The 27896-nt window shown below is 37.1% G+C and overlaps 1 protein-coding gene across 1 annotated transcript in view; it reads right to left on the minus strand.

Annotated features, from left to right (window-relative positions):
- si:ch73-242m19.1 (uncharacterized) overlaps positions 1 to 27896 on the minus strand; it is a 162280-nt gene that overhangs the window by 117580 nt on the left and 16804 nt on the right. Inside the window, exons 5-9 of the mRNA XM_051924103.1 lie at positions 27001 to 27114; positions 16413 to 16607; positions 11154 to 11316; positions 1728 to 1885; positions 1087 to 1239 (exon numbers count right to left, since the gene is read on the minus strand). Of these exons, the coding sequence (XP_051780063.1) occupies positions 1087 to 1239; positions 1728 to 1885; positions 11154 to 11316; positions 16413 to 16607; positions 27001 to 27114 (783 nt within the window). The remainder of the gene's footprint in view (positions 1 to 1086; positions 1240 to 1727; positions 1886 to 11153; positions 11317 to 16412; positions 16608 to 27000; positions 27115 to 27896) is intronic.

Raw genomic sequence — 27896 nt, forward strand, 5'->3', positions numbered from 1 at the left:
ATCCCAGCCCACTTGTTATAATTCAGGGGGTAAATATTCTATACTATTTTAAATTGGTAAAAAATTAAATTCTAACTTAGAGGATCTGTTTAAACTTTTTTTTAAATATGGCAAGATCTAATTAATCAAATCCTAGAATTAGCATTTATATTGAGGAAAAGGACATTCTCCTTTCTTTGTTGTTTTTAATGATTTGCTCATGCTGTTTGCTCTCCTCTTTTTCTCTCAGGTAGAGCAACTAGTGATAAAATTATTCTAGTGTTTCTGGAGAAAATAAGGGGCAACAACTTGAACTCAAAAGTGATGGCCATGGGTCCATTGAGTGCATAGTTGGAAGAAGAGTTTGGCGGCTTCTCAACTGGCAAAATGGATGCTCTGGAGAGTAAGTTGGAAAGATTAGGATTTGGGGGGCTAAGACATCATAAGCAAACTGCTTTAATGTTGTGGGCACTGTATTGACAGGGGTTCAATAGCTATTTAAATATAGGCTGTACGTTAGTTGTGCTTTTGCTCATTTGTACTTTGAATTCTCATTATGATCATAAAGTCCTTGAGTGTATTTCTGTTCATAAAAGTGTTTTAATTTATTTAAACTTTGCCTCCTTAATATGTTGTTAGTTTATGTGGGCTGCCACAAGGCCAGCTTCCCATCAACGCATCATTTGAAACTCAGTACCACATACAAAATGGGTCTTAATACTCTTGCAAGATGCTTAGTGACTGCTTCTTTCTTTATCTAATGGGTTCAGGCCACTGAGTAAATAACATTAACAATCCTCTACAAAACAAAAGACAGAACAGTAAGTCGCTTCATTTCACCCCCTGTGTGACCTTAAATATGCCACATAATGTGTAATTGCTCTATTTGCAAAAGTAAACATTGTAGTAACAACTACTATATATTTTTTTTCAACTATGAAGTTCCAAAGAAATGTTTACAAATGTTATGAAAGCCACCATTATAATTTAAAGAATGTTTGAATGTGTTTAATATAATATTTGTTATTGTGATGCAAAACAGAAATTAGATATATAATCCATAGCTGAGCTAGACCTTATTTCAGAAAGTAGCATATGGTACTTTACCTTGATAAAATTGATCCAGTTTGCCTCTTTTTTAAGTGCCATACTTGGTTTTTTCATCCCCCAGTGTTTTTTTCTTGATTCAGAAGCACCATAGAGTGGGAATGTTTTCATGATTTCTTGCTTCTCAAAAATTGTTCTGAACTTGCGGGCCACCTTAAAAATACAATTAAAACCATACAGCAAAATTATGACATTGCTCTCAGCCTAATGTACTAAGTATAAAGCGCAGTGAAACAAAATATTCAGCATAGAAAAAAGAGAAAAACATGGAGAAAAAAAATCTGAAAAGGTCTGTAAATAGGGTTTTATTATTACTGTATAACTAGACCTTTCATAGATAGCTCTTTATATGCTGTTTCCTGATTAAATTTATGTGATATGATCTAAATAAAAATATCAGCCTGCAAAATTGGTCACAAGGACACATTCAGAGGATTCCAAAAACAATATTAATAATGTGTTTTTATGTCCTTAAGCCAACCTTGTACTATTTACCAATATTCCTAGTATTCCAATTATATTTAAAAAATGTTGTTAATGTTATATGCAGTATATATATACTGCATACAAGTGTATTTATTTAACAAGGGCATGTATATTTATATCATATTTAGGAGAGCACATCACTACAAAAGTTTTACCAATGTAAACAATTCCATTTCATTAGCAGTATTTATAAGGTCTTCCATATTGTATTCAATCTCGAAGTGAAACACCAAAGACTGCAGTTGAAGTTTAAACTGTTCCACCTCCAACAGGTGCAATGGCAGCACTAGAGAAGAACTGCCACTGTGCAAACCTGCAGTATAAACAAAGAAACACAAAACAAATAATCATAAGAGGAAATGAACAATACAGTTTGTCCTACAGAAAATTTTTGAGACAAAGTGCCTATGTAAAAGGAAATATTTAAGCAGTAGAAGTGCAGATGAGAGATGGCTGGCAAAATGCTGACTTAATCAACATCAAACACTGCTGATATTTTCATGATTTATTATAAATTACCACTAACTAAAAGTACAGTGGATCCGCATCTTTCAGAATATGCATGGGCGTAGCCAGCCTTCCAAATGGGGTGGGTCTTTTTTCCATAAAATTGGACCTTTTTTTAATTAAATCATACCATTTAGTTCATTTTCAACATATGTTATACAGTATATTTTCCTGCTCTAATGGTTTCTTATGAAAGATAAAAAAAAGAGTTACAAGATAGACCTAAATATTGAAACAGGAACATTTATTTTGTATTCAATTCAGTGTATAGCTTTGTCTATCATTATAATTCTTAAGACTGTCAAATTAGTGTTGATTTCAAAGCAAAATACAGTCAATGTTGTTGTTGATAACTGAAATAAACTCTGTAAAATAACTGTAAAATAGGACACAGTATTTGATTTTACCAAAACATAATACTGTCTTACTTTCAGACTTGTAAAGTAGGAGTAGTACCAACAAAAAACCTAAACGGTATTATAAGTCATTACAAGAAAGTAGCATTTTTCATCTTTGGGTGCTTCACATGCTTTTTCAATATTTCATCATGGTTTTCAAGAAATCTCATTAATGATAGGATGTTCCACGGGTGCACAGATTCACTATCACCTCTAAGACTACCACACTGGTGACCATGGTAGAGCATGGCCTCCACCACTGACTTTAGTTGAAGTCTGCTTTCTTTGATGTTCGCTGCTCATTTTTTGTACAACACGACATAGACCTAACTGCCTGGTAATTCAATAGACTGGACAAACACCTAGGCTCTTTTGAATTCAACTTAATGACAAGCTTTGCGTTTATACTTGCCTATAACTTCAGACATTTTATGATGCTTAACAAATGAAGAAATGATTAACGCCCCATGTGCATTCTGTTGCTTTCACTTCTAAAGAAAGCATAGTGGACACAAAGGCACCATAAAGTTTTGTTCTGTACACTAACCAGGAACCTTATTTTTGAAGCCAGCAGAATTTGAATGCATAGTTACATCCACCAAGAAAGGTTGCATGGCAGATGAAGTTGTTTTGTTGGTATATCTGACTATCTCACATGCTTCACACACTTTGGTTAATATCTACTAGCAATTTTGTGGTCTACATATATAAAATCCTAAATCCCTGAACATTTCTTCACTTTTACTTGGTTTGTATTGTTGTGGTAGTGTACATGAATACAGGTGCAAATTGTCATCTGTAGAGTTGCCTGTAATAGATTAATTTATAAGCGCATAGTTTGTGCTGTTAAATATGTAGCCATATCAACTGTAACAGATGCATATTTCAGAACATTATTAAACACATATAAACCCATCTGATAGTAAATCTAGACCTTTTGGGCTAGGAGAAGCTAGATATGTCCCTGGCTAATGTTCATATTCATCATTGTCTGAAAACATTATAAAATGTCAAGTTCATACGTTAATTTAATCAGAATCCTGTGATATTCTCGATTATTCAATATTGAAAAATGCAAATGTTACAGCATTGTTGCAGTATAACTATTAACTTAAATAATAACTTCTAATTTAAACTTACTCGATTTTTTTCAAATGTCTCCGTCAATAGCACTAACACCAAAACCTAATCCCAACCGGCTGACAAACTCTGCTCATATTGCATAGATTTGTGTCAAAATGTGAAAAGAAAAAAGCCACTTTGAAATAATCACATGCAAAATTGAGGTGATATATAGTAAATAATTGAATCATTAACTTTTGAAAAACTACAACATAATAAATAAAAGATTTATTAAATTATAAAAATTTTGCTAGAGCAACATTTCTTAATGGTTCACTTTGAGCATGTTAGAGTCCCAGGCTTAACCTCTCCAAGAAGTGATATGATGAAGCAGTATGGATCTCTTATACACCAGGTTTATGTGACTTTTTTCTTTATTTGCCTTTGTCTTAATCCCTCCGCTCTTCTTACTTTGATGAGCTGTTCTTGGAGGCTGGCTGCTAGTTCTTTGTTCCATCTTTTTCCTCAGTACTAACCAATTTGAACTGCTTGCTCAAAATTTTGATCTTCTGCTTAAGTTGCTTGATCTTCCTCTCTCTTCTGCTTGGCTACTTCTCTATTCTGGCTTTGTTCTCTTTCTCTGTCTCTGTTCCAAAACACTCTCTTGCCAGGTTGTATGTGATGGCTGTCAGTGAGAGCACCTTTCTGCAGTAACTTGAACAACTTCAAGCAATCTGTCCAGGTCTTCATCAAGCCTGGACCACTCCTTAGCATCACTTATCTTGGGCCACATAACTCTCTCTTTTATTACCTGGGGTGGAACTTCTGGAGTGGCACTAGAGGTTTCCTGCATGTGTCCTTGGGGAGAAGCAGGTACTGAGAGATCTCAAGAACCACTGTGTGCCTCCTACCCAAAGTTCTCCTGTGTCTCACCAGATTTTACATCTGTGCAGTGCACCTGTATCCCTTCCTGTCCACATTTTGATCTGCTCTGATGAGACTTTCTTGGTTTGGCATTTTAGTGGCACCAAGTGGCAGGACAATGAAGTAAACAGAAAACCTTGTATCATTGCACATTTCAATATCACATTCCAATGTTCTTGAACTAATCTTTAATGTCTTCAATGTTGGTAATAATGCATACACTTAATGATAATTGCCTTAGTGTGTAGCCTATCTATTTTATCTGTAAAAGAGGACATCTGTGTGTTGCAAGATATAACTGGCAAAGGCAGCTTTAGCAGTTTTGGAGGATATCACCAGTGGCAAGCTAAAAGGGATGACAATGATGTTTTGGCTCATGATGATAACTAATTTATAAGCCCATTTAAAATTCCTAGAGCCATCCTCTTGGAGTTGTGTGCTGAATTTTAGTCTACATTTCAGAGGCCATCACACAGAAATTATATGATGCCTGTTCTGTTACAAATTTTGACAACTGTAGGTTATTTGTTGATAGATGCGTCTCAGCATAAATTGGCTGACCGGTCATGAATCACAAACTCATCCTTAAGCCAAGTCATGTCATCTGTTTGGGATGGTATAATTACGATGATACTCAGATACACCCTATTTTCTTATGGCCACTTTTTAGCGATTGCTTATCTTCCTTATTTAATCATCACAACTGACTGAATACATGTTGTGATAAAGGCAAGCCCACAGAATGAAGGTGCTTTTGTAAACAGAAAGTAATTTCATTCAATTAATACACAATTAACTTGTGATGCTCAAATCTGTCTGACTAACACTTTTGCAAGATGCATAGGTGTTCAATCCATGAATCCTTTATTTTATTAAATACTGTGGGAAGCAGACTTTAGGATCATAATGTGTGTGATGGACAGCTTCTTGGTAAGTGCACCAGGAGGAACCCTGGACCCACTGCACCAGCTTAGGGTCTGACAATGGGTTCAGGGATTTCATCCCGATACCTAATGGCAGTCAAGGTGCCGTTGTCTAGCCTGTAGAGGTCTGTGCGTACCTCCATGGATATGCCTCCCCAGACCATCACTGAGCCACCACCAAACCAGTCATGCTGAACAATGTTACAGGTAGTATAACGTTCTCCACGGCTTCTCCAGACCCTTTCAAATTTGTCACATGTGGACCTGCCAATTCTGGTATTCTATGGCAAATGCAATCGAGCTCCACAGTGCCGGGCAGTGAGCAAAGGGCCCATTAGAGGACGTTGGGCCCTCAGGCCACCCTCATGAACTCTGTTTCTGATTGATTGATACAGGAGAAACTAGGATGAAATGATTGTTTGGTCAGAGACATTCACACCAGGGGCCTGCTGGAGGTCATTTTGTAGGGCTCTAGCAGTGCTCATCCTGTTCCTCCTTGCCCAAAGGAACAGATACCGGTCCTGCTGATGGGTTAAGGACCTTCTATGGCCCTGTCCAGCTCTCCTAGAGTAACTGCCTGTCTCCTGGAATCTCCTCCATGCCCTTGTGACTGTGCTGGGAGACACAGCAAATCTTCTGGCAATGGCACGCATTGATGTGCCATCCTGGAGAAGTTGGACTACCTGTGCAACCTCTGTAGCATCCAGGTATCGCCTCGTGCTACCAGTAGTGACACTGACCATAGCCAAATGCAAAACTAGTGAAAAAACAGTCAGAAAAGATGAGGAGGAAAAAATGCCAGTGGTCTCCACCTGTTAAACCATTCCTGTTTTGGGGGTCATCTCATTGTTGCCCCTCTAGTGCACCTGTTATTAATTTCATTAACACCAAAGTAGTTGAAACTGATCAACAACCCCTTCTGCTACTTAACTGACCAGATCAATATCCCAGAAGTTTCAGTGACTTGATGCTATACTCTGATTAAAAAGTGTTCCTTTAATTTTTTGAGCAGTATATATTTATATATATATTTATATTAAGGGAATGCTTAAATTACACATCAGATTTTAATGATCAAAATATTCAATTAAAAATTTTTTACTGAATTAATATTGTGTAATACTTTGAGAACAAAACGATGCAACTACGGTCAATGGACACCACAAACACTAACCCACTGAGGACTGGGTTCAACATCACACCAAAAATCAAAGTCAAAAATTGAAATCACAGGCTGATCCAAGTTGCATGTGTTTCATCATGGCAACTCATAATGTGATTCAGTAGTCTGTACTGCACCCACGTGCCTGTATGCACTTCCAACAATGTCTGGGCATGCTCCTGACGGGTTGTGTCATAGGGATCTCATTCCAGACCTGGATCAGAAAATCAGTGAGTTCCTGTATAGTCTATGGTGCTACTTGGAGGTGTTGGATGCACCATTTCATATAACATCCCAGAGGTTCTCAGATTCAGATCTAGGTAACGTGTGGGCCAGTCAATCACATCAATGCCTTCGTCATCTAGGAACTGCCTACACTCTATGGCCCACTGCACCAGCTTAAGTTCTGACAATGGCTCAGAGGACTTCATTCTAGTAACTAACAGCAGTCACAGTACCATTACCTAGCAAATGGAGTTCTGTGCGACTCTCCAAGGATATGCCTCCCCAGACCATCACTGACCCACTGCCAAACCGGTTAAGCTGGATGATATTGCAGGCTTCATAACATTCACCACGGAACCTCTAGACTCTTTCACGTCTGTCACATGTGCTCATTGTGAGCTTGCTCTCATCTGTGAAGAGAACGGACCACAATGGCAGAGCTGCCAATTGTGGTATTCTCTGGCGAATGCCATTAGAGCTACACAGAGATGGGCTTTGAGCACAGGTCCCACTACAGGATGTCGGGCCATCATGCCACTCTTATGAAGTCCATTTCTGACAGTTACATCAGAAACATACACACCAGTAGCCAGTCGGAGGTCATTTTGAAGGGCTCTTGCAGTGCTCCTCTTGTTCCTCCTTGCACAAAGGAGTCAGATACTGGTCCTGCTGCTGGGTTGATGCCCTTCAATGGTCCTGTTCAGCTCTCCTCATGTAATGGTCTGTCTACTGGTATCTCCTCCATGCTCTTCAGACTGTTCTGGGAGGCACAGCAAACCTTCTTGCAACAGCCCATATAGATGTGCCATCCTGGAAGTGCTGAACTACCAGTACAACTTGAATCAGCTCCAGGTACCGCCTCATGCTATCAGTAGTGACAAGGACACTAGCAAAACGCACAACTGGAGAAGAATCAGTCAGGAAGGATAAGAAGACAGAAATTGTCTGTGGCCACCACCTGCAAAACCATTCCCTTTTTAGGGCTGTCTTGCTGTTGCCTCTCCAGTTCACCTGTTGTCACTTTCATTGGCACCAAAGCAGGTGGAACTGATTCACAATCGCTTATGCTTACTAACTGGACAGACAGATATCCCTGAAGCTTAATTGAGTTGCTCTTAGACTGTGATGATTAAGTGTGTCCTTAAAATTTTTAGCAGTGTATATTACATAAGTTATAATATCTATACAGTCATATAAAAAAGTTTGGGAACCCCTCTCAGCCTGCATAATAATTTACTCTACTTTCAACAAAAAAGATAACAGTGGTATCTTTCAATTCCTAGGAAGTACTGGGGTGTTTTCCCAACAAAGATTTTTATTGAAGCAGTATTTAGTTGTATGAAATTAAATCAAATGTGAAAAACTGGCTGTGCAAAAAATTTGGGTACCCTTGTAATTTTGCTGATTTGAATGCACGTAACTGCTCAATACTGATTACTTGCAACACCAAATTGGTTGAATTAGCTTGTTAAGCCTTGAACTTCATAGACAGGTGTGTCCAATCATGAGAAGAGGTATTTAAGGTGGTCCATTGCAAGTTGTGCTTCCCTTTGACTCTCCTCTGAAGAGTGACAGTATGGGATCCTCAAAGCAACTCTCAAAAGATCTGAAAACAAAGATTGTTCAGTATCATGGTTTAGGGGAAGGCTACAAAAAGCTATCTCAGAGGTTTAAACTGTCAGTTTCAACTGTAAGGAATGTAATCAGGAAATGGAAGGCCACAGGCACAGTTGCTGTTAAACCCAGGTCTGGCAGGCCAAGAAAAATACAGGAGCGGCATATGCGCAGGATTGTGAAAATGGTTATAGACAACCCACACAGATCACCTCCAAAGACCTGCAAGAACATCTTGCTGCAGATGATGTATCTGTACATCGTTCCACAATTCAGCACAGTTTTCACAAAGAACATTTGTATGGCAGGGTGATGAGAAAGAAGCCCTTTCTGCACTCACGCCACAAACAGAGTTGCTTGTTGTATGCAAATGCTCATTTAGACAAATCAGATTCATTTTGGAAAAAAGTGCTTTGGACTGATGAGACAAAAATTGAGTTATTTGGTCATAACAAAAAGCGCTTTGCATGGCAGAAGAAGAACACCAGATTCCAAGAAAAACACCTGCTACCTACTGTCAAATTTGGTGGAGGTTCCATCATGCTGTGGGGCTGTGTGGCTAGTTCAGGGACTGGGGCCCTTGTTAAAGTTAAGGGTCAGATGAATTGAACCCAATATGAACATATTCTTCAGGATAATATTCAAGCATCAGTCACAAAGTTGAAGTTACGCAGGGGTTGGACATTCCAACAAGACAATGACCCAAAACACAGTTTGAAATCTACAAAGGCATTCATGCAGAGGGAGAAGTACAATGTTCTGGAATGGCCATCACAGTCCCCTTACTTGACTATCATCGAAAATCTATGGGATGATTTGAAGCAGGCTGTCCATGCTCGGCATCAAGTTTAACTGAACTGGAGAGATTTTGTATGGAAGAATTGTCAAAAATACCTCCATCCAGAATCCAGACACTCATCAAAGGCTATAGGAAGCATCTAGAGGCTGTTATATTTGCAAAAGGAGGCTCAACTAAGTATTGATGTAATATCTCTGTTGGGGTGCCCAAATTTATGTACCTGTCTAATTTTGTTATGATGCATATTGCATATTTTCTGTTAATCCAATAAACTTAATGTCACTGCTGAAATACTACTGTTTCCATAAGGCATGCCATATATTAAATGGAGGTTGCTACTTTGAAAACTCAGCCAATGATAAACAAAAATCCAAAGAATTAAGAGGGGTTTCCAAACTTTTTCATAGGACTATATATTTAAAATTGTAAGGGTTCTCTGCCTATCATGCAAAAACTCATGCACCCCTGGCCTTTGAAGCTTGATCTTGGAGTCAATCAACAGCGTATGCCATGACTTCAAGTCCCTCTCACAGGTGGCACAGTGTGAAGTTGAGGAGTTGCTGTTTTTAATTAGGCAGTTCATATCCAATATATTTTTCTGGATCAGTGGTTGCAAGGTTTTCAGTATACTTAATGTTTAAATCTATATTGCTGCATTTTTTCAGATGATGATGATGAATTGAGGTAACAGCATTAAAACTACACAACGATTTCAGCTCTGATGTATAATTACTGTGAACAACGAGAGCAGATCATTGCAGAGAAAATGAGAAATTCATTGAGAAAACATTTTTCCTACAAACCTCTCCGCTTTTTGTGTTTATGAGAATTAAATTAATTCGGATTTTTTGGTCCAGCACCTACTGCCTAACTGGTACTAGAAAATCCTCACATATGATATACTGTTCGACTCATCTTGATGTCTAGTTATACAAGACATTAAGATTTTTTGGGTTCTCTCTATTTTAGGCAATTTTAGACCATATTTTGTGAATAAAATAACCCCTTACGATAAAGATTAAACCAATAGGTATCTTAAGCAAAAGAAATGTCCAGAAGGACTTGAATTTGTGCATGCCACATCAACAAGCCTCAGGGGTTCACTCCTTAAATGGGATACAAGGAGTAAAATTTTGTCCTTTTCACAAAACTTTAAAAAAAATGGGGATCGGCAATAAAGGCATGTGGTGTGTCTTTTTAAGTTATTTTGAGGTTGTATTCACAAATATTACTATTTTTGATACTTATTTCTTCTGGTTGTCCAGGCCGTCTAAGAGCCAATCCCAGAAGGTTAAAAATGATTTCAAACATAACACTATCTCAAGATCAATGATTAGGAATATGATTTTTTTTAGCCTTTACTAGGGATCTAACACTCTATGGACCTTTCTCAGAGGGTGAAAAAATGGCAAATATCTGCAATCAAGAATATCCATCCATCCATCCATTTTCCAACCCGCTGAATCCAAACACAGGGTCACGGGGGTCTGCCGGAGCCAATCCCAGCCAACACAGGGCACAAGGCAGGAACCAATCCCGGGCAGGGTGCCAACCCACCGCAGGACACACACAAACACACCCACACACCAAGCACACACTAGGGCCAATTTAGAATCGCCAATCCACCTAACCAGCATGTCTTTGGACTGTGGGAGGAAACCGGAGCGCCCGGAGGAAACCCACGCAGACACGGGGAGAACATGCAAACTCCACGCAGGGAGGACCCGGGAAGCGAACCCAGGTCCCCAGGTCTCACAACTGCGAGGCAGCAGCACTACCCACTGCGCCACCGTGCCGCCCAATCAAGAATATTTAAACTTTAAATGTTTAAAATTGAAGCAGACATTTTAATATTTCAAATATTTGACACAGCTACTTTTGTTTATTATGTACATCATAAAGTAAATCATCACATTTCTTATAAACATCCCAAATTAGGGCTGCTTATGCTAATTCAGATTTTTTACCTGTAAATCCACTTTGACTAGATACAGGAGTACTGGGGAGGGTCAATGATTTTAAGATAGATGTATTATTGCTTAGGATGATGTTGTCACTGGTGTCCTCAAATCCATCTGAACTTGAAATGCTTGTTATGAGCTCCTCAGACAAAGGGAGGTACTGTAGCACCTTAATATAAAATGTAAAGAGAAAAGAGCTCAATGAAAATGAACAGTTGCAATTCCATACTTACAACTGTCCTCTTACATAATTCTTATCACATTTTTCAAGTCTGATCCACTCCATAACCTTTTACAGTCTGTGCTGTTAATAATAGATCCTAACTAGTAAAGCCATTAAATTAAACATTTTCAAATGTTTTTACTTGAGCAACACTTTTAAATAGTAATCACAGAAACCCACTAACTATATCTGCAGCTTTTGTCAACATCATTCTCCAATATCTGTACTTCAAATGACCATAACAGAAAAACTCAATAACTTGCCTAAAAACACAGTACCATTGTTGATATTCAGCAAATACTCAAAAAATGAGAAGAAATAAAAAGAATAGTTTTTCTTTGGCTGGATATGGAACAGTAATTGTATTCTACAAGGTATAAAATATAAAAAAAATATTAAATCAGCCTACAGGTGGAAATGCAGCCAAACATGCATAACAAATAGGTAGGAAACAGAAAAGGGCAGGAAAGACACACTGAAATAGTTTATCATTAAAAGCATATGTACTTACTAACAAAGTATTATCATCTCCATTCATTTCATTCCCAGTGACAGTTTGCTGTTGTAGCCTGCTGAGCCAATATGACCAAGTCTCCCTATCCCTGGCACTTTCCATCAGACCCTCACGGAAAATATCCAGATACTTAAAGACAGTCAAGAGCTAAACCCTCAAGCAAGTCTTGTGTCTGTCATTCAATATTCTTCCAGCGGGTCATGCCTTGTACATCATGTATCAAATGGACATTATACAAGTCCAATCCACTAGAACTGGTTCCTCAACTCGAGATTTAGAAATTTTACTCCAAGGTCGTCCCATATTGCTGAGTTCCCATCACAGAGATTAAGCACAGCAACTTGGCACAGGAACTATATATAGTTTCTGTAATATTATTTTTATGCCATTTGGAATTTTAACGTGCATCTCATATTGTCTCTGTAGCATCACAGGTTGATAGACTTTTTAGTTACAACATCAAGGCATCGGTATAAAATGGAAGAACTGTTATACAACTTATCCTAATATTGGGATAAATCACTACTCGTGCTTTATTTAAATTCTGACATTTTACAATCCGGTTTTGATACTTTCTCTGTTTTCTTTTAAATTTGATTTTTGTTTTTTGTTTTAGCATTAGTAGTTTCAATCATTTGAATTCCTGTTAATGATTTTTTTCAACAATGCTGACCATTTTTTTGGTACTTTTTCTCCAGTCATCTTGTAGTCCTGTCTTTTTTTGCCTGTACTGTTTGCTTCAATACTTGACTTCCAACTAGCAGTTCATTTATGTGATTGTTTTCCAACTTACTACAGAACAGAATGTATTTTAGCACACAGTATCAGGATTGTGCAAAAATTCTAAATTATTTTATTATTTATCATATTTATCGCTATTTAAAAGACACTGCATTGTGTATTAATTTCTTCATTGGTTCAGCTATATTATGTGCTTATTTTTATGGGCAATGCTTTTTTAGAGATCTTCTGGTTGCTATGATGCTACAGTACTCAGCGGTTATGCATGTGATGTACATGTCTTGTGACCCGTGAAGTTCATGTTGGCCATTTTATAAAAGATGGCCTTACACATTAAATATCTTCTAAATCTTGTATCACTAAGAAGAACAGATTTCATAAAAACTTGTTGTACTTTTTTGAGTGCTCTCCTTGTTAGGAAAATTGGTTCCTTACTCCAGTTCAGTTTTTGATTTTGAACTTAGTGTAATTCCTTTAGATAGAGGATTTCCAGAAATGTAAAATATCATAATCAGAGGATTTCCAGCAAGAGGCTAGGACTAACTTTGCAGCAATGTCACCTAAAGAGAATAGTCTCTGCTGGAATATGTAAAGTAGAAAAAAATAAGAAAATAAATAAGAAAATATAAAGCAGGCTGATAGAGATAGCAAGGTAAATGACAGAAAATATGGGGCAGGACATTCAGAACCTGGAAAGAAAGGGGAAGACAATTTGCACAGGGCTTTGTATCCCCGGGGATGCTAGATGGCAGCCCCCACGTCCCTAACAACCAGGTTATGGCACTGCCTCGGATTTCCACAGGGCACCTTGGGAAATGGAGTTTGTCGACTCAGTCCTGTTGGGTTCTGTGAGTGTCGCCAGAAGGTGCAGTGGGGACTGATGAGACCTACTTTGTCAGGGTCCCACCTCACCTGGAAGGGCTTCCGAACCTCAGCTTTGAAACACTAAAAGTGCTTTTGGGTGTTACATAAAAGGAGCTGCCTGCTACACCTCTGAGAGCCAGAGTCAGGAGGAAGAGGACAAAGCGTGCTGGAGGAAAAAAAGGAAAGGTTGACAGAGAGAGAAAAGACAGAGTTGCAGAGTGGCTGTGTATTGGGACTGTGTTTGTGGTTGTAGCGTGGGAAAAACTTGCTGAGGGAAGAGTTTCCCATGCATAAAATCCTTTGTGTTTGCAAACTTGTGTCCGAACCTCTGTGTTGGAGAGTTTGGGAACTGCAGCACCCTCTGGTGACCACAATAAGAATTAAAATACCAGGATCATTTAAGCCTTAAATAGCCTTAAATTTTAAGGGATGAAAGTGACAAATAGGGTCAGTGGCCAAAGGCATAGAAAAAAGTTTGCAAATGGTAAGGTATAGGTGATCTGCAAATTTGAATTGAACAAGATGATTTCTTGGATTTGGTAAAGGTAGATTAGGTCTCATTTCCTTTAGAAATATGTCTGCACTTGGCTGGTGAGCCTCTATAAAAAAAGAATGCTCTTATTATTATACAATAAGCTGGCATGCCTTTTGGCATTAATCTATTGATGTCCAGGACATTCTTGAATTATGCCTAGGATAATGCCTACTACTCCATTTGAAGAGTACATAGATGATAATGGGAGACCCGTGTGAAAAATAGCCAGATGGCAGACTAAAGATCTAGGCAATTTTGTGTCCAATCTGGGAGGTTACTACTAAGAACACTCTGTTGACAAGTGAATAAAAGTGAGCCAGAGGGCAATGTGGTTTGGAAGTCAGCTTAACAGCCACAAGAATCTCAGCATAGGTTGTGGCTGTGCTTCAGACACCTTACTTGGTGCTTGCTGTTGTAAATATAAACATGATTAAACAGAAGGCGTCACATGAGACTGCCAGTGGTAAGCTCTGGTATAAGGCTGTATTCCTTATGGGATCTTGTGTTCTTATCAGAGCATATTTGACACCAGAAGTCCTCCTGGGTCTGGCCTTAAATTGACCTCTAGCCCCTTTTTCAGACAAAACTGAATATATGTGAGGGGTAAGGACAACAGCCAGCCTGGGAAGGTGAAAAATGAGCAAAAGGGAAAAAGGCCAGGCACTTTAAGAACATTGGAAGTGAAAAGGAGTGGTACAATGGTGTTTAGTGAATCCCGTTAGAGGGTTAATTGTTGTTTATAGTTTATCCATCTATGTCTGTTCATATAAGTCTGCTATTACTTTTCTGGAAGACCTCCACTGTACCAATAAACATATTTTTCTTTAATTTGGAAAGAGTCTCAATGTTATTCTGGACACAGGGCTTGCTCAGGAGCAGATCCCAGTAGCTACTCATAATATACCATTGTGGTATTCAATACATTTTGTTGCTTTTAATTGGGAGTGTAAACTAATATTTAAATTACAAGTGCAACCTACCATTAGTGTAATAATTTATTTTTATATCTTTGCTGCATTAGAAGGAAGGATTTAACAGTTTCAGTATGGTACAATTCTTAGAGTACATTCTTGAGACACAGGATTAGCTGCATTGATGAATTTGACTGTAAAATGGCAATTGTCTAAAAAACAATTAATTTGTAACCTTGTGTGATTAATAAAACAATGCCAGTGGCATTCGGCACACTTTATGAAAGGTGCTATATAAAATATTGATTTGTTACTGTACTTTGGGGATGATATGATGACATTATGTTTGTGTTATTGCCTTACTAAGCTAGAATCCTGGATTCATATCCTGGCCTGGGCACTGTCAGTATGGATTTTGCCATTCCCCCTGTGTACACATTTTTTTCCCTTAGACACTTCCATTTCTCTTTTATATCCAAAAGACATGTTTGTTAGATTATTTGTCCACTATTAGTAATTATGAGTGTGTATACAGTATGTTTGTGCTCTGTGATGAACTGGGGTCCAATCCAATGCTTGTTCCTGCCTTGCACCAGAGGCTGCCAGGATAGATTCCAACTAGTATTGTGGTTGCATTTTGTTTTATTTGTGTGCTTTATTTTCAAATGTCATTATTTGAGAGGAGAGTATAATTTTAAAAAATAATTTAGAAAATAAAGGCTGTATTGCCAACTTTCTTATTAGATTCTGTTCTTCCAAACAGGATGTAATTCTTGTAGCCTGCAAACTATGATGAAAATGTCACCAACTTTCTATATTTTTTCAAGTTTACTTTCTCTTCCATTGCCTTTTTCAAATAACTTAATTTTGCAAATAAGGCAGTTTAAAAGCATAACCTGGATGCATATAGCAGCTATGAGGCAAATATCCATTAACTTGATATGACTGTTGTAATTGTAACATTTTTCTTCCTACACTGACCAGAATTCTCAACATTGTATACTACTGCCTTATTCAGTACAAAAAATCCAGTTCCTTCTCATATATAGTAAAAGACAAAAGATATAATTATTGAGCTAATATCACAAATCACTCATCTGTTGATCTGATCAACTTGAAAGTTAGTATTTGGAACAGTAGCACTAAAGCATTTTAGTCTCAAAATGATATCAACTAGAAGGTTAATTTTCCTTTAAAATATTTTAAATTAAAGGAAATAATAGTAAGTATATTGTTAATTTAGTGTACACACACCAACAAATTGTCTAATAAGCTGGCTTTGAATTTGCTTTGTGGTGATTTTATTATTCGGTTTGCAGATGTGCTGATTTATGGCCATTACTGTATATCCTACTGTAAATGCATCAAAAATTTGAAAAACAACAAAAAAAATAAAACTGATCTGAAATTCTGCCTATCTATTTTTAAAGAAGGAAACCAGTTATGAAGATTTTCTTTAGATCAGTCTGAATTGTACCTGCAGATAGCTATGAATGGTCTTGACAGAGTGAAAGTGGCATACTAGCCACTGAAGGTAAATCACCACATCTTCCATAGTTACAGCACTGCTTGATGTCCCTTTCCCAGTAAAGAAATTTTCTCTTGCCATAGCAAGTCTTCGAGCCCTCTGAACAGAATCATCATATTCCTTCATGATGTTTCCAATGTGTTTCTGCCAAGAAGAACAAGTATTAAGTTGATGCTATTATTAGTGTGTTCACTTGTTACGTAACATACTACTAGAGCATGAACAGTCAAAACATACACAAACACAAATACACACATTTTCTAAAACTGGGATTTAGTGTTTAAGTTTAGGTTTAAATGCAGTGAATAAGAATAAGGTTAGTGACATAATGATGTACAGTATTTTTAAAAGATGCTGTTTAGAACAAGAATGTAGCAAAATAGTTCAAATAATAAAATATATGAATGAAAAAGTAATCATTGTATTATTTTTCTGTAAACTGTATCAAAGAGGCAGACCATTAAACAGCTTTATTCTATTAGGAATTTTACTATCTAAAATAACATTATATTGTGCATTATCACTTAAACAAAATGTTTTGTAGGCTAGTAATATTTATCTCAGTATCTAAGATGTCTCAACAGGTGAATTGTATTAAATATAAAAACAAAAACTGTGAAAAGCATCAAATATAGTATCTAGACTTACAGATGGCAAAATCCTCTACACACCAAACAATTGTATTTTACAAACTATGGTAATGATAGGTTTTTGGCCTGTACAGTGCTGTAAAAAGGTATTTACCCCCTCCCCAATATCCTTAGTTTTTACATAGTTTACAAAATAAATGTCCTCAGACCTGCTGACAAAATTCAGTATTTGAAAAAGAAAACACATAACACAGTTTTTTTAAATACTTGCTTGCAGCACCTTTATCGGCAATAATCACATCTAAACACTTCCTATAATTTGAAATCTGTTTTTCACATCACTGTTGAGAATTTTAGCCCACTCCTCATTACATCCATCCATTATCCAACCCGCTGAATCTTAACACAGGGTCACGGGGGTCTGCTGGAGCCAATCCCAGCCAACACAGGGCACAAGGCAGGAATCAATCCTGGGCAGGGTGCCAACCCACCGCAGGACACACACAAACACACACCAAGCACACACTAGGGCCAATTTAGAATTGCCAATCCACCTAACCTGCATGTCTTTGGACTGTGGGAGGAAACCGAAGCACCCGGAGGAAACCCACGCAAACACGGGGAGAACATGCAAACTCCACGCAGGGAGGACCTGGGAAGTGAACCCAGGTCCCCAGGTCTCCCAACTGCGAGGCAGCAGCGCTACCCACTGCGCCACCGTGCCGCCCTCCTCATTACAGAACCACTTTAATTCAGACACATTGGTTGGTCTGCAACAGTGAGATGCTTGTTTCAAGTCTGATCATTTCTGTTGGGATTTTGTCAGGATTTTGAGTATGCCAGTCCAAAGCTTTAATTTTCTTTCTTCTGTGCCATTCAGTTGAAGATTTGCATTTGTGTTTTGGGTCATTAACCTGTTGCATGTCCCAATTATGCTTCAGCTTCAGGTCACAGACTAATAACTGGACATTCTCCTTAAGAATATTCTGGTAAAGTTCAGAATTCATTGTTTCTACAGTAATGGTAAGTCTTTCAGGTCCTAAGGTAGCAAAGCACCCCCATACCATCACACTACTACCTCCATGTATTATTGCAGTTATGATTTTCTTACTGTTGAACTCTGTACTAGCTTTACTCCTGACATAATGGGACCTGTGTCTTCCAAAGAGTGTTACTTTTGACTCATTTGTCCATAGAACATTATTCAAAAAGCCCCAGGGGTTTTCTAGGTGTGTCTTTGCAAATGCAAGACAAGCACTGATGTTACTCTTGGGCTGCAAAGGTTTCCAGCTTGCTAAACATTTTACTCAGTCTCTTTCTTATTATGGAGTCATGAATACTAACTTAAGCTGAAGTTAGAGAGGCCTGCAGTGTTTTACATGATTTGTTTTAGATTTTTGTGACTTTTTGAACAAAAAGGAGCAGTGTCCTTGGGGTAGTTTGGCTGGCTGGGTTTACCTTGTAAGATTCCCCACTGTTCCAAATGTTCTCTGTTTGTAGATAACAGCTCTTACTCTGGTGTGGTGGAATCCCATTGGCTTAGAAATGGGTTTAAACCTTTTCTGATTGATAAATTTCAACAACTTTTTTCCCCACCTTTTCAGGAATTTATTTTGATTGAGGCATAGTGTGCTTCTAGAAACTTTATTGTGGCTACTTCACTCACATGGTAAGGATCAATGCAGAATTTAGTCTAATATAGTAAGGATAAATATATCATTTAGATTCAACAGGGAAAAAAATATATTAAATATACTGAGTAGAAACATAAATGGTATAATAAGTTTACTCGCTCATGTGTAAAATCATGCTATTAGCTGAATGTAAAAACCTTCACGTTGCACCTACAAACCTTTTTGCAATTTAAGTTAATGGAAAGTTTCACACTGTATATCTTAATGACAAAGTAATTGGTATTACATTTAATACATTTTCATGTTTTAGTGTTTCAGGTCATTGTGTTGTTGCATCATTCAATTCTATCAAGTTTCTGGTAATTGATCGCTACCCTGAAATCCTTATATAAAATTTCTTGATGTAACTTTAAATTCATCATTTCCTCTATGATAGCAAGCTAGGTTTAAGTTTTTGTGATGGTGTGCTATGCTCCCACCTCTCCCAATTCACAGCACTGTGGGTTTCTGTTGAACAGTTTAACTTTTACCTCTTCTGTCCACAGAAAAATTGTCCCAGAAACATTGAAGAACATCCAGATGGTCTTTTGCAAATTTAAGACAGGCAGCAATGTTATATTTGAAGGGAGGTATTTTCCTTTGTGTTGTCTTTCTATTAGCATGATTCTGATTCAATATCTTTCTTATAAGGACAGAGACTTTGGTATTTTCAACAGATTTCTGCAGGTCATTTCTTGAATGCTACACTCTTGACATGACGTTTACAAGGTGCTCATTACAAGGGACAGTAGCAATAGTACTGAATTCCACCTTTTATAGACAGTTTACCTTACTGGGGATTGATGAACACTCACACCTCCATAAATGTTTTTTGTAACCTCTTCCAGTTTTATGCATCTCTACAATTCATCTTCTAAGGTACTCTGAAATGGATTTTCATCTGTACTTGGTTCACATGAACAGATCTTTCTTGAGAAACTCAGACTCTGTCCATAACCAAAGTTAGTGTGCCTTTTGGCAGAGCACCTCCAACTAAATTTTCAAATTCATCTCACTGATTAGAACACTTCAATCTAATTACTTTCTGAAAGGTCATTTAAATGTACATACCAATTACAGTATGTTTCATTTGATACTTTGTCTTGGTAATGTTGCATTTATTATAAAGGGTGAGTCAAAATTTTGTTAACATTTGAATGAGGGAAACAATTTATTCACAAAACATACTTTATATGTGCAAGATGATTTACAGGAATGTCTCAGCCTGTTCGCCATCATGTTCAACACAAGTACCATAAGTGGCACATAAATTGTCCACAAAAAATGTATATAAGTTGGTTTCGTCCGTTTATAGGAGATGGACGTCTGAAGCAGAGCTCCGCTAGCAGCGGCTTTATTTTCCCACGTATTTCATATTATTTAGAGGTATCCTGTATTTAACCCGACCAAGGAACTTCCACTACAATATACAAGCATGAGCAACAAGAAGAAAAGTCAGAAAGAACCGGAAAAGAAACTTAAAGCTGCATCGAAGTCCGGACAGACTTCCGGCCTGAGTGCAAGTGTAAGGTATGGCATCACGGAGACTGACCTGGAACAGGCAGACGAGTGCGCAGAATTCCTGGGGCCCCGCTCCATTGTATCGTCTCCAGTCGAGAGTGAAAATGGGAGCGAAGGCGCAAGTGATACAGGTCGCGATGGATCGCCGATTTCTGAGGATCATTCGAGACTAGAAAGGGCTCTGCAGGACGTGCTCTCATCTACTCATCGCGAGCCTGTAACAGGAGCTGCATTTTCACTTGCGGAGCACGAAAGCAGAAGCGAACTGTCCGAACTGAAAGAGATGATCGCTACACAGATAGCTACACAGAAAGAGATGAACACTACACTGGCCACTGCCATGGTTACGGCCATGAATGAGCTTAAGAAACATAACACAAATGATCTTAAGAAGGTGGCCACTGAGCTCAAGAAGGATAACAAAGATAAGGAAACGCGTCTATTTGAACGTTTCGACGTGAACTTTAAAGGCATGTTGGAGAAATTAGTGGAACACATTGAAGAAACTAACTCCAAACTGAAAAGGCTTGATGATCATATTAATGACGTTTCAGATCAGCTGGAAGACGTTAAGCAGGGACTCACGGCTCGAGTGGAAACAGCGGAACAAATGGCATCTAACGCCGATGAAAAAGCCACAGCTGCGAACTCGGAATACAAAAAACTTGGAGACAGACTTGCAGCCCTGGAGGATGGGTGCAGAAGAAATAATATAAGAATTGAGGGTATACCTGAGAAACGAGAAAGCTCAAGCCCAGTGAAATTTGCAGTAGAATTACTGTCTAAAATAATTGGAGATGACTTTAAACTCAACAATGAGATAGCCACGGCTTATCGCACAAAGATACCAAGCGCCTTTAAATCTAGGTCTTTTATTGTCCGCTTCGAACGACTAAGATGTAAGCTTGATGTGATGGCACTTCTCAGACACAAGCAAGAGATTATATTCGAAAATAATCTTATTCGTATTTTTCCCGACTTCTCACCATCAACAGCTGCAAAACGCAGATCCTACAACGACATTAAAAGGATGCTACGGGAAGCCGATATCAAATACAGCCTCTTGTATCCTGCCAAACTGAAAGTGGAAGTTCAAGATGGACATTATATCTTCTTCAGCAAAGAAGAAGCTAAAAAAGAATTAAAGAAGCTGTTTCCGACACTTTTTTGAAAGTTAATTAAAATTAAAGAGCCGTATTCTATCAAGGCACGGGAAAGACCTATGATCTGATCGCTGGATCCATGTTTAAAGAGACTGGTATTATAATTATACATCTTATTTTCTTTTTTTTTTTTATCTGGACTTTATATGTTATATGTTTATGTTTTAATCAGAGTTATAGAGTTATAGACGTGAGTGTGAAAATGTGGAAGTGATTAAAGTAGGATTCGTTTTATTTATTTATTTTTTTATTCCTTTTTTTTTTTTTTTTTTTTAATTTATTTATTTATTTTTTTTATTTTACTATACCTTAAAGTAGACTGTTTAACTTCATACCCTTGGTTTAATGCTTGTTCTACTATTTATACAATTACCATTATACTATTACAGTATGAATTACCAGGTTTATCCTAGACTAGTTTTTAAAATCACTCCCAGGGTTGGTTTTTTTTTTTTTTTTGTTTTGTTTTTTTTAATCTTAATATCTTAACTTAAAAGCGCTGAAGATTATTTCAAGCTTAAATATTGTTAATGAGAACATTTTCGGCAGATAGTATTAAGGATTTAACTGTAAAAGATATCTCTGTTTTAATTCTGTAACGCCGCTGCAGGGTGGGGTTTGTTTTTGTTTTGGACGTGCTCTGTCTCTTCGTATGTCAGAGGACTGGAACATCGCGAAGTGGGGTCTAGCCTCATGTGGGGAGGCAAAATGGGGGGGTGGGGGCATAAAGGGGGGAGAGAAGGAGAGCAGGTTATATTTAATCTATTCTTATAATCCTTATAATTATAAATATCAATGCAGCAACAGGCTAACATGCAACAACTCCTGGGGAATCTTGAAACTAAGATTAAAACTGCCATATTACCAATTAAAACTATAAAATGACATTAAAAACTCAGAATCAATGTCTCCATGATGGGACAGTTAACTTTGTGAGCTGGAATGTTAAAGGCCTGAATCACGAATTAAAGAGAAAGAAAGTATGCTCTCACCTAACAGGCTTAAACGCTAAAATAGTATTTTTACAGGAGACCCACTTACTAACCAAGGATCAGTTCAGATTACAAAAAGACTGGACTGGCCAAATGTTCCATTCTAGCTTTATAAAGAAAACTAGAGGGGTGGGAATTCTCATACATAGAACAGTTCCATTTGTAGCATCAGAGGTAGTGTCGGACCCTGAAGGGAGATATGTGATGGTCATGGGCAACTTATATAACAGTAAAATGATTTTGATAAATGTTTATGCACCCAATGTTGATGATAAGGAATTCATGCAAAATCTATTTGCATCCATTCCCAATGTGAACACTCATAAAATTATAATGGCTGGGGACTTTAATTGTGTTTTAAATCCATTCTTAGATAGGACTCCCGTGACAGGGGGGACGACATCTAATACTGCAAAGATAATTACACAGTTTTTAAATGATCACAACTTATCAGACCCCTGGAGGTTTCTTAACCCAAACTCAAGAACATATTCGTTCTACTCACCAGTGCATTATAGCTACTCAAGAATTGATTATTTTTTTATAGATAATAATTTCCTGCCTACAATTAAATCATGCAAATATGACACAATTGTTATCTCTGACCATGCCCCTCTAGTCTTGGAGCTAAAATCAATAAGCCCCTCGTACTCACCTCGCAGATGGCGTCTTAACCCTCTTTTATTGGCAGACGAGAACTGCACAGAATTTATATCCAAACAAATCAGCTTCTTCCTAGAGACAAACACGTCTACAGAGGTTTCTGCAGGAACACTCTGGGAAACTCTAAAGGCCTTCCTAAGAGGCCAGATTATTTCATATCTTTCCCATAGAAATAAATTAGAAACCAAGAAAGTGTCAGAGCTAAGAAATGAAATTACTAGAATAGATGAAGAACAAGCCAGGCGTCCAAGTGAAGCTCTTCACAGGAAAAGGCAGGCCCTGCATACAGAACTTAACATCTTAACAACTAAAGAAACTGAACAACTTATTTATAAGTCTAGACAGCATTACTATGAACACGGAGAAAAAGCTAATAAGCTTTTAGCTCAACAAATTCATAAACAAGAAGTTCACAATGCAATACCAGTAATCACCAACAAGAATGGAGAAGAAATCATCGACCATAATAAAATAATGCACACATTTAGAGATTACTATAAGTCTTTATATTCCACTGAGCCCAAAGAAGACAACACGCAATCTAATGCATTTCTGGATAATTCACAAATACCACAAATAGATGCTTTAAGTGCTGAGGAACTAGATAAACCTCTAACGCTAACAGAATTACTAGACGCTATAAAGTCACTACAAAGCGGGAAATCATCAGGCCCTGATGGTTACCCCGTAGAGTTTTATAAGAAATTCTCCACTCAGCTAGCTCCACTCTTATTGGTAACATTTACAGAAGCTAAAGACCACCAAATACTACCTCAAACATTTCGACAAGCATTAATCACCGTCTTTCCTAAACAAAATAAGGACTTGTTACAATGTGCATCATATAGACCAATTTCACTCCTGAATAATGATGTTAAGATACTCTCAAAAATCCTAGCTAGAAGGATGGAGAAAGTGCTGCCCTCGGTAATATCACAAGATCAAACTGGATTTATTAAAGGCCGACATCTATCTTCAAATCTCCGACGCTTGTTTAATGTTATATATTCACCAGCAAAATCAAACACCCCAGAGATATTACTATCATTAGACGCAGAAAAGGCATTTGACATGATCGAATGGAATTACCTTTTCACTGCATTGGAGAAATTTGGATTTGGCCCGAATATTTGTGCTTGGATTAAACTACTGTATACCAGTCCAGAAGCTTCAGTTTGTATTAATAAAATTTGCTCAGACTACTTTAAACTAGAACGTGGTACCAGACAAGGATGTCCCTTGTCGCCACTGTTGTTTGCAATCGCTATTGAACCACTGGCGGTTCACTGCCGAAATTCTCATCAGATAAAGGGGATTGTCAGAGAAGGACTGGAACAGAAAATTTCTCTATATGCAGATGATATGGTCTTATATATATCGGACCCAGAAAACACTGTCCCTGCTGTTTTAACAGCACTAACAGAATTTCAAAAGATATCTGGTCTTAGAATTAATCTGAATAAAAGTATACTCTTTCCAGTGAACTCACAAGCATATAATATTAAATTAGACACCCTACCTTTTACCATAGCAGATCAGTTTAAATACCTAGGGGTAAATATCACAAGTAAATATAAAGCTCTTTATCAACAAAATTTTGGCGTCTGTATGGAAAAAATTAAGCAAGACTTGCATAGATGGTCAACCCTTCATCTCACTCTAGCCGGAAGAATTAACATTGTTAAGATGAATATCCTTCCTAAACTTCTCTTTTTATTTCAAAACATTTCAATATATATCAATAAATTGTTTTTTTAACAGTTAGATTCAATAATAACCTCATTCATTTGGAACTCAAAACACCCACGTATCCGAAGAGCGACCCTACAAAGACCTCAGGAAGACGGTGGCATGGCTTTACCTAATTTTCAGTTTTATTACTGGGCAGCAAACATACAAGCCATAAAAACCTGGACACAAATAAATGCACATACACAGGCTTGGTCTGCAATAGAAGTAAAATCCTGTAGTACTTCTTTATATTCCCTGCTCTGCTCTCCAATAAATGAAAGTTATCGCAAATATACTAATAACCCAATTGTGCTTTACTCACTCAGAATATGGAACCAAATTAGGAAACATTTTAAGATGGAAAATCTTTTATCAGTGGCACCTCTGCAAGGGAACCACCTCTTTCAACCTTCGCAAGTATATCCAGTTTTTAATACCTGGAAAAGTTTTGGGATTAAAATGCTCAGAGATCTTTATATAGACAACATATTTACATCTTTTGAACAATTACGTTCAAAATTTAACCTCCCAGCTACACATTTCTTTTACTATCTTCAAATTAGAAATTTTGTTAAACAGAAATTGCCCGATTTCCCCCACCTTGCACCCTCCACAATGCTGGAAAAAATACTGCTCAATTCCGAGGAAACAAACACTATTTCCGCAATATATAAAATCTTATTAGAGTCCCTACCTTTCAAAGATCCAAGAGGACATTGGGAAGAAGATCTCTTAATCAATATATCAGAAAAGGAGTGGAAGGTAGCAAAGCAGAGAATTCACTCGAGTTCTATATGCGCAAAGCATAGAATTATTCAACTAAAAATTATATATCGAGCTCATCTGTCTCGCTTAAAACTGTCCAGAATGTTTCCAGGCCAGGATCCAACCTGCGAGCGCTGCAACCAAGCTCCTGCCTCACTGGGTCACATGTTCTGGGCCTGCACCAAACTAACATCATTTTGGACAAAAATTTTTAAGTGCCTCTCAGACAGCCTTAGTATCACAATCCCTCCTAACCCACTAACAGCTGTGTTTGGTGTCCTTCCAGATGGACTTGAATTGGAGAAGGACAAACAAACGGTGATTGCATTCACTACACTCTTGGCACGCAGACTTATTTTGTTAAATTGGAAGAATCCTAATTCTCCTCTTATAAGTCAGTGGGAAACTGATGTTTTATATTATTTGAAATTGGAAAAAATCAAATTTTCAGTTAGAGGATCTGTACAAAATTTTTTCAAAACTTGGCAGGATTTAATCAATATTATTTTAGAATAAGAGAATTAACTATTATTGCATTTAACTCCCTTCTCCATCTCTTATTTATATAGATATTTACTTCTCCCCTTCTTTTGTCTAATGTTGCCTTATTAAAAAGCTTAAAGAAATTTTCCTTTAGCTAAGCTCTCCTTCTCAGGGATGGGGTCTGATTTGTTTTTAAATTTGTTGGGTTATAAATTGATCTGTTTGTATGGAATGATTACAATGAAAATTAATAAAATAAAAATATAAAAAAAAAAAAAATGTATATAAGTATATACATTAGTGTTAACATAATTTTGACTCACCCTGTATATTAACATATTATATTTTTATTTTTTAATTTTGAATATAACTATTTTTCCTCAGCAACATGACTATTAAGTCAGTGTACCTGGTAGTTTTTATTTATTTTTTCACACAAGTTTTATTATTGTTGATGTTTATCAAATATTTTACAGTTTCATAATGAACAAATAATAGCAATAAAAGCAAATGAATTATTAATTTAGGAAAAGCTTGTATAGACTACACACAAAATATTTATTCATCTTCTTAACCCATTTTGATTTCAAAGCCATAAACAAAAGCAATGTATGGATTAATTTTGGGTTGAACACCAGTCACCACTCAGAACACCACAAGGCATTACCATTAAAATACCCATTTTCCAGTCAAACTGATATTTCAAAAAACACTGACATTTCCTAAGAAAACCAACACGACAACAAGGAGCATGTGCAGACTTCATAAAAACAGTGACTGTTTATTGAAAATATTTCTTGAGAGCTGTAATGTACCTTTGCTAACACTGTGCCACTATGATGCTCTCCTAGGCATTACTGCAAAACAAATATGTTATATTTGCCCTTTTCACTTTTAAAAACTGAAGAGTTATAGATCTTTAGGAATTCTTTTCAGAGTAATAACATATTTCACACCTTGTAAACTGGATAGAGTTGTTCAATAACACTGGAGTGCTGACAGAATCTCTTCCATCTCAGCATGTGGAGGTATTTGCACTGAGACAGCTGGTAACTCCGATCTGTGAAAAACTGACATCATTTTCTTTTCAGTTGTTGCATAGACTCCAGACACATAACATAACATGAAAAAATCACTTTGTGATATGTGGGATGATTAAACAGATAGATAGGTCTATTATGCAAATTATCTGATTCAATTTGAAATATTTTTAACATAATGTAAATATTTTTAGCTAACTGCAATACTGTCCTAATTTGGAAAAAAAAACTGTAACCATCTATGCCCCATACAACAATGTAAGTAAGTAAGGTTAGGTGGCTCAGGCTGAACTTTGTCAACAAACATATTTTTTACAATCATAACATGTACTAACAAAGCTAGAAAATGAGGATATCATTGATTATGAAGAACATTCAACATTAAAATTAGCATCAGTATTTTCTTTGCATTAACTGTCAGCTCCAATATTGAGGAAAAAGGGGGTTAGCTACCAAGTAGAACCAAACCTAGACTAGCCAGTTCAAACAGAATGTGCTGGTCTGTCAAAAGTAGCATGTAACAAGTATTTTGTACAATTAAATTTAATTTGTTTCCAGTTGTATTTTTGTTGTAAATTTTGTATTTTGTCTGATCTATAGTTTAGCTTATATTTTACAAATGTGAATGACCTAATTAAGTCCACTTTTAATGTTAATAATGTGCTGATTTGACAAGCAATCTGTCTGCACGTGACCACACAACCTAAGCAGAACCCTCACTCATTTCTTTCCCTTATTTTGCAATTTTAACCTACATCCAGGTCTGACACATAGCAACCATCATTTGTAAAGGTAACATCTGTTTCACTCAG

The sequence above is a fragment of the Erpetoichthys calabaricus genome, chromosome 3 (assembly GCF_900747795.2).
Source record: "Erpetoichthys calabaricus chromosome 3, fErpCal1.3, whole genome shotgun sequence".
Taxonomy (NCBI): Eukaryota; Metazoa; Chordata; class Cladistia; order Polypteriformes; family Polypteridae; genus Erpetoichthys; species Erpetoichthys calabaricus.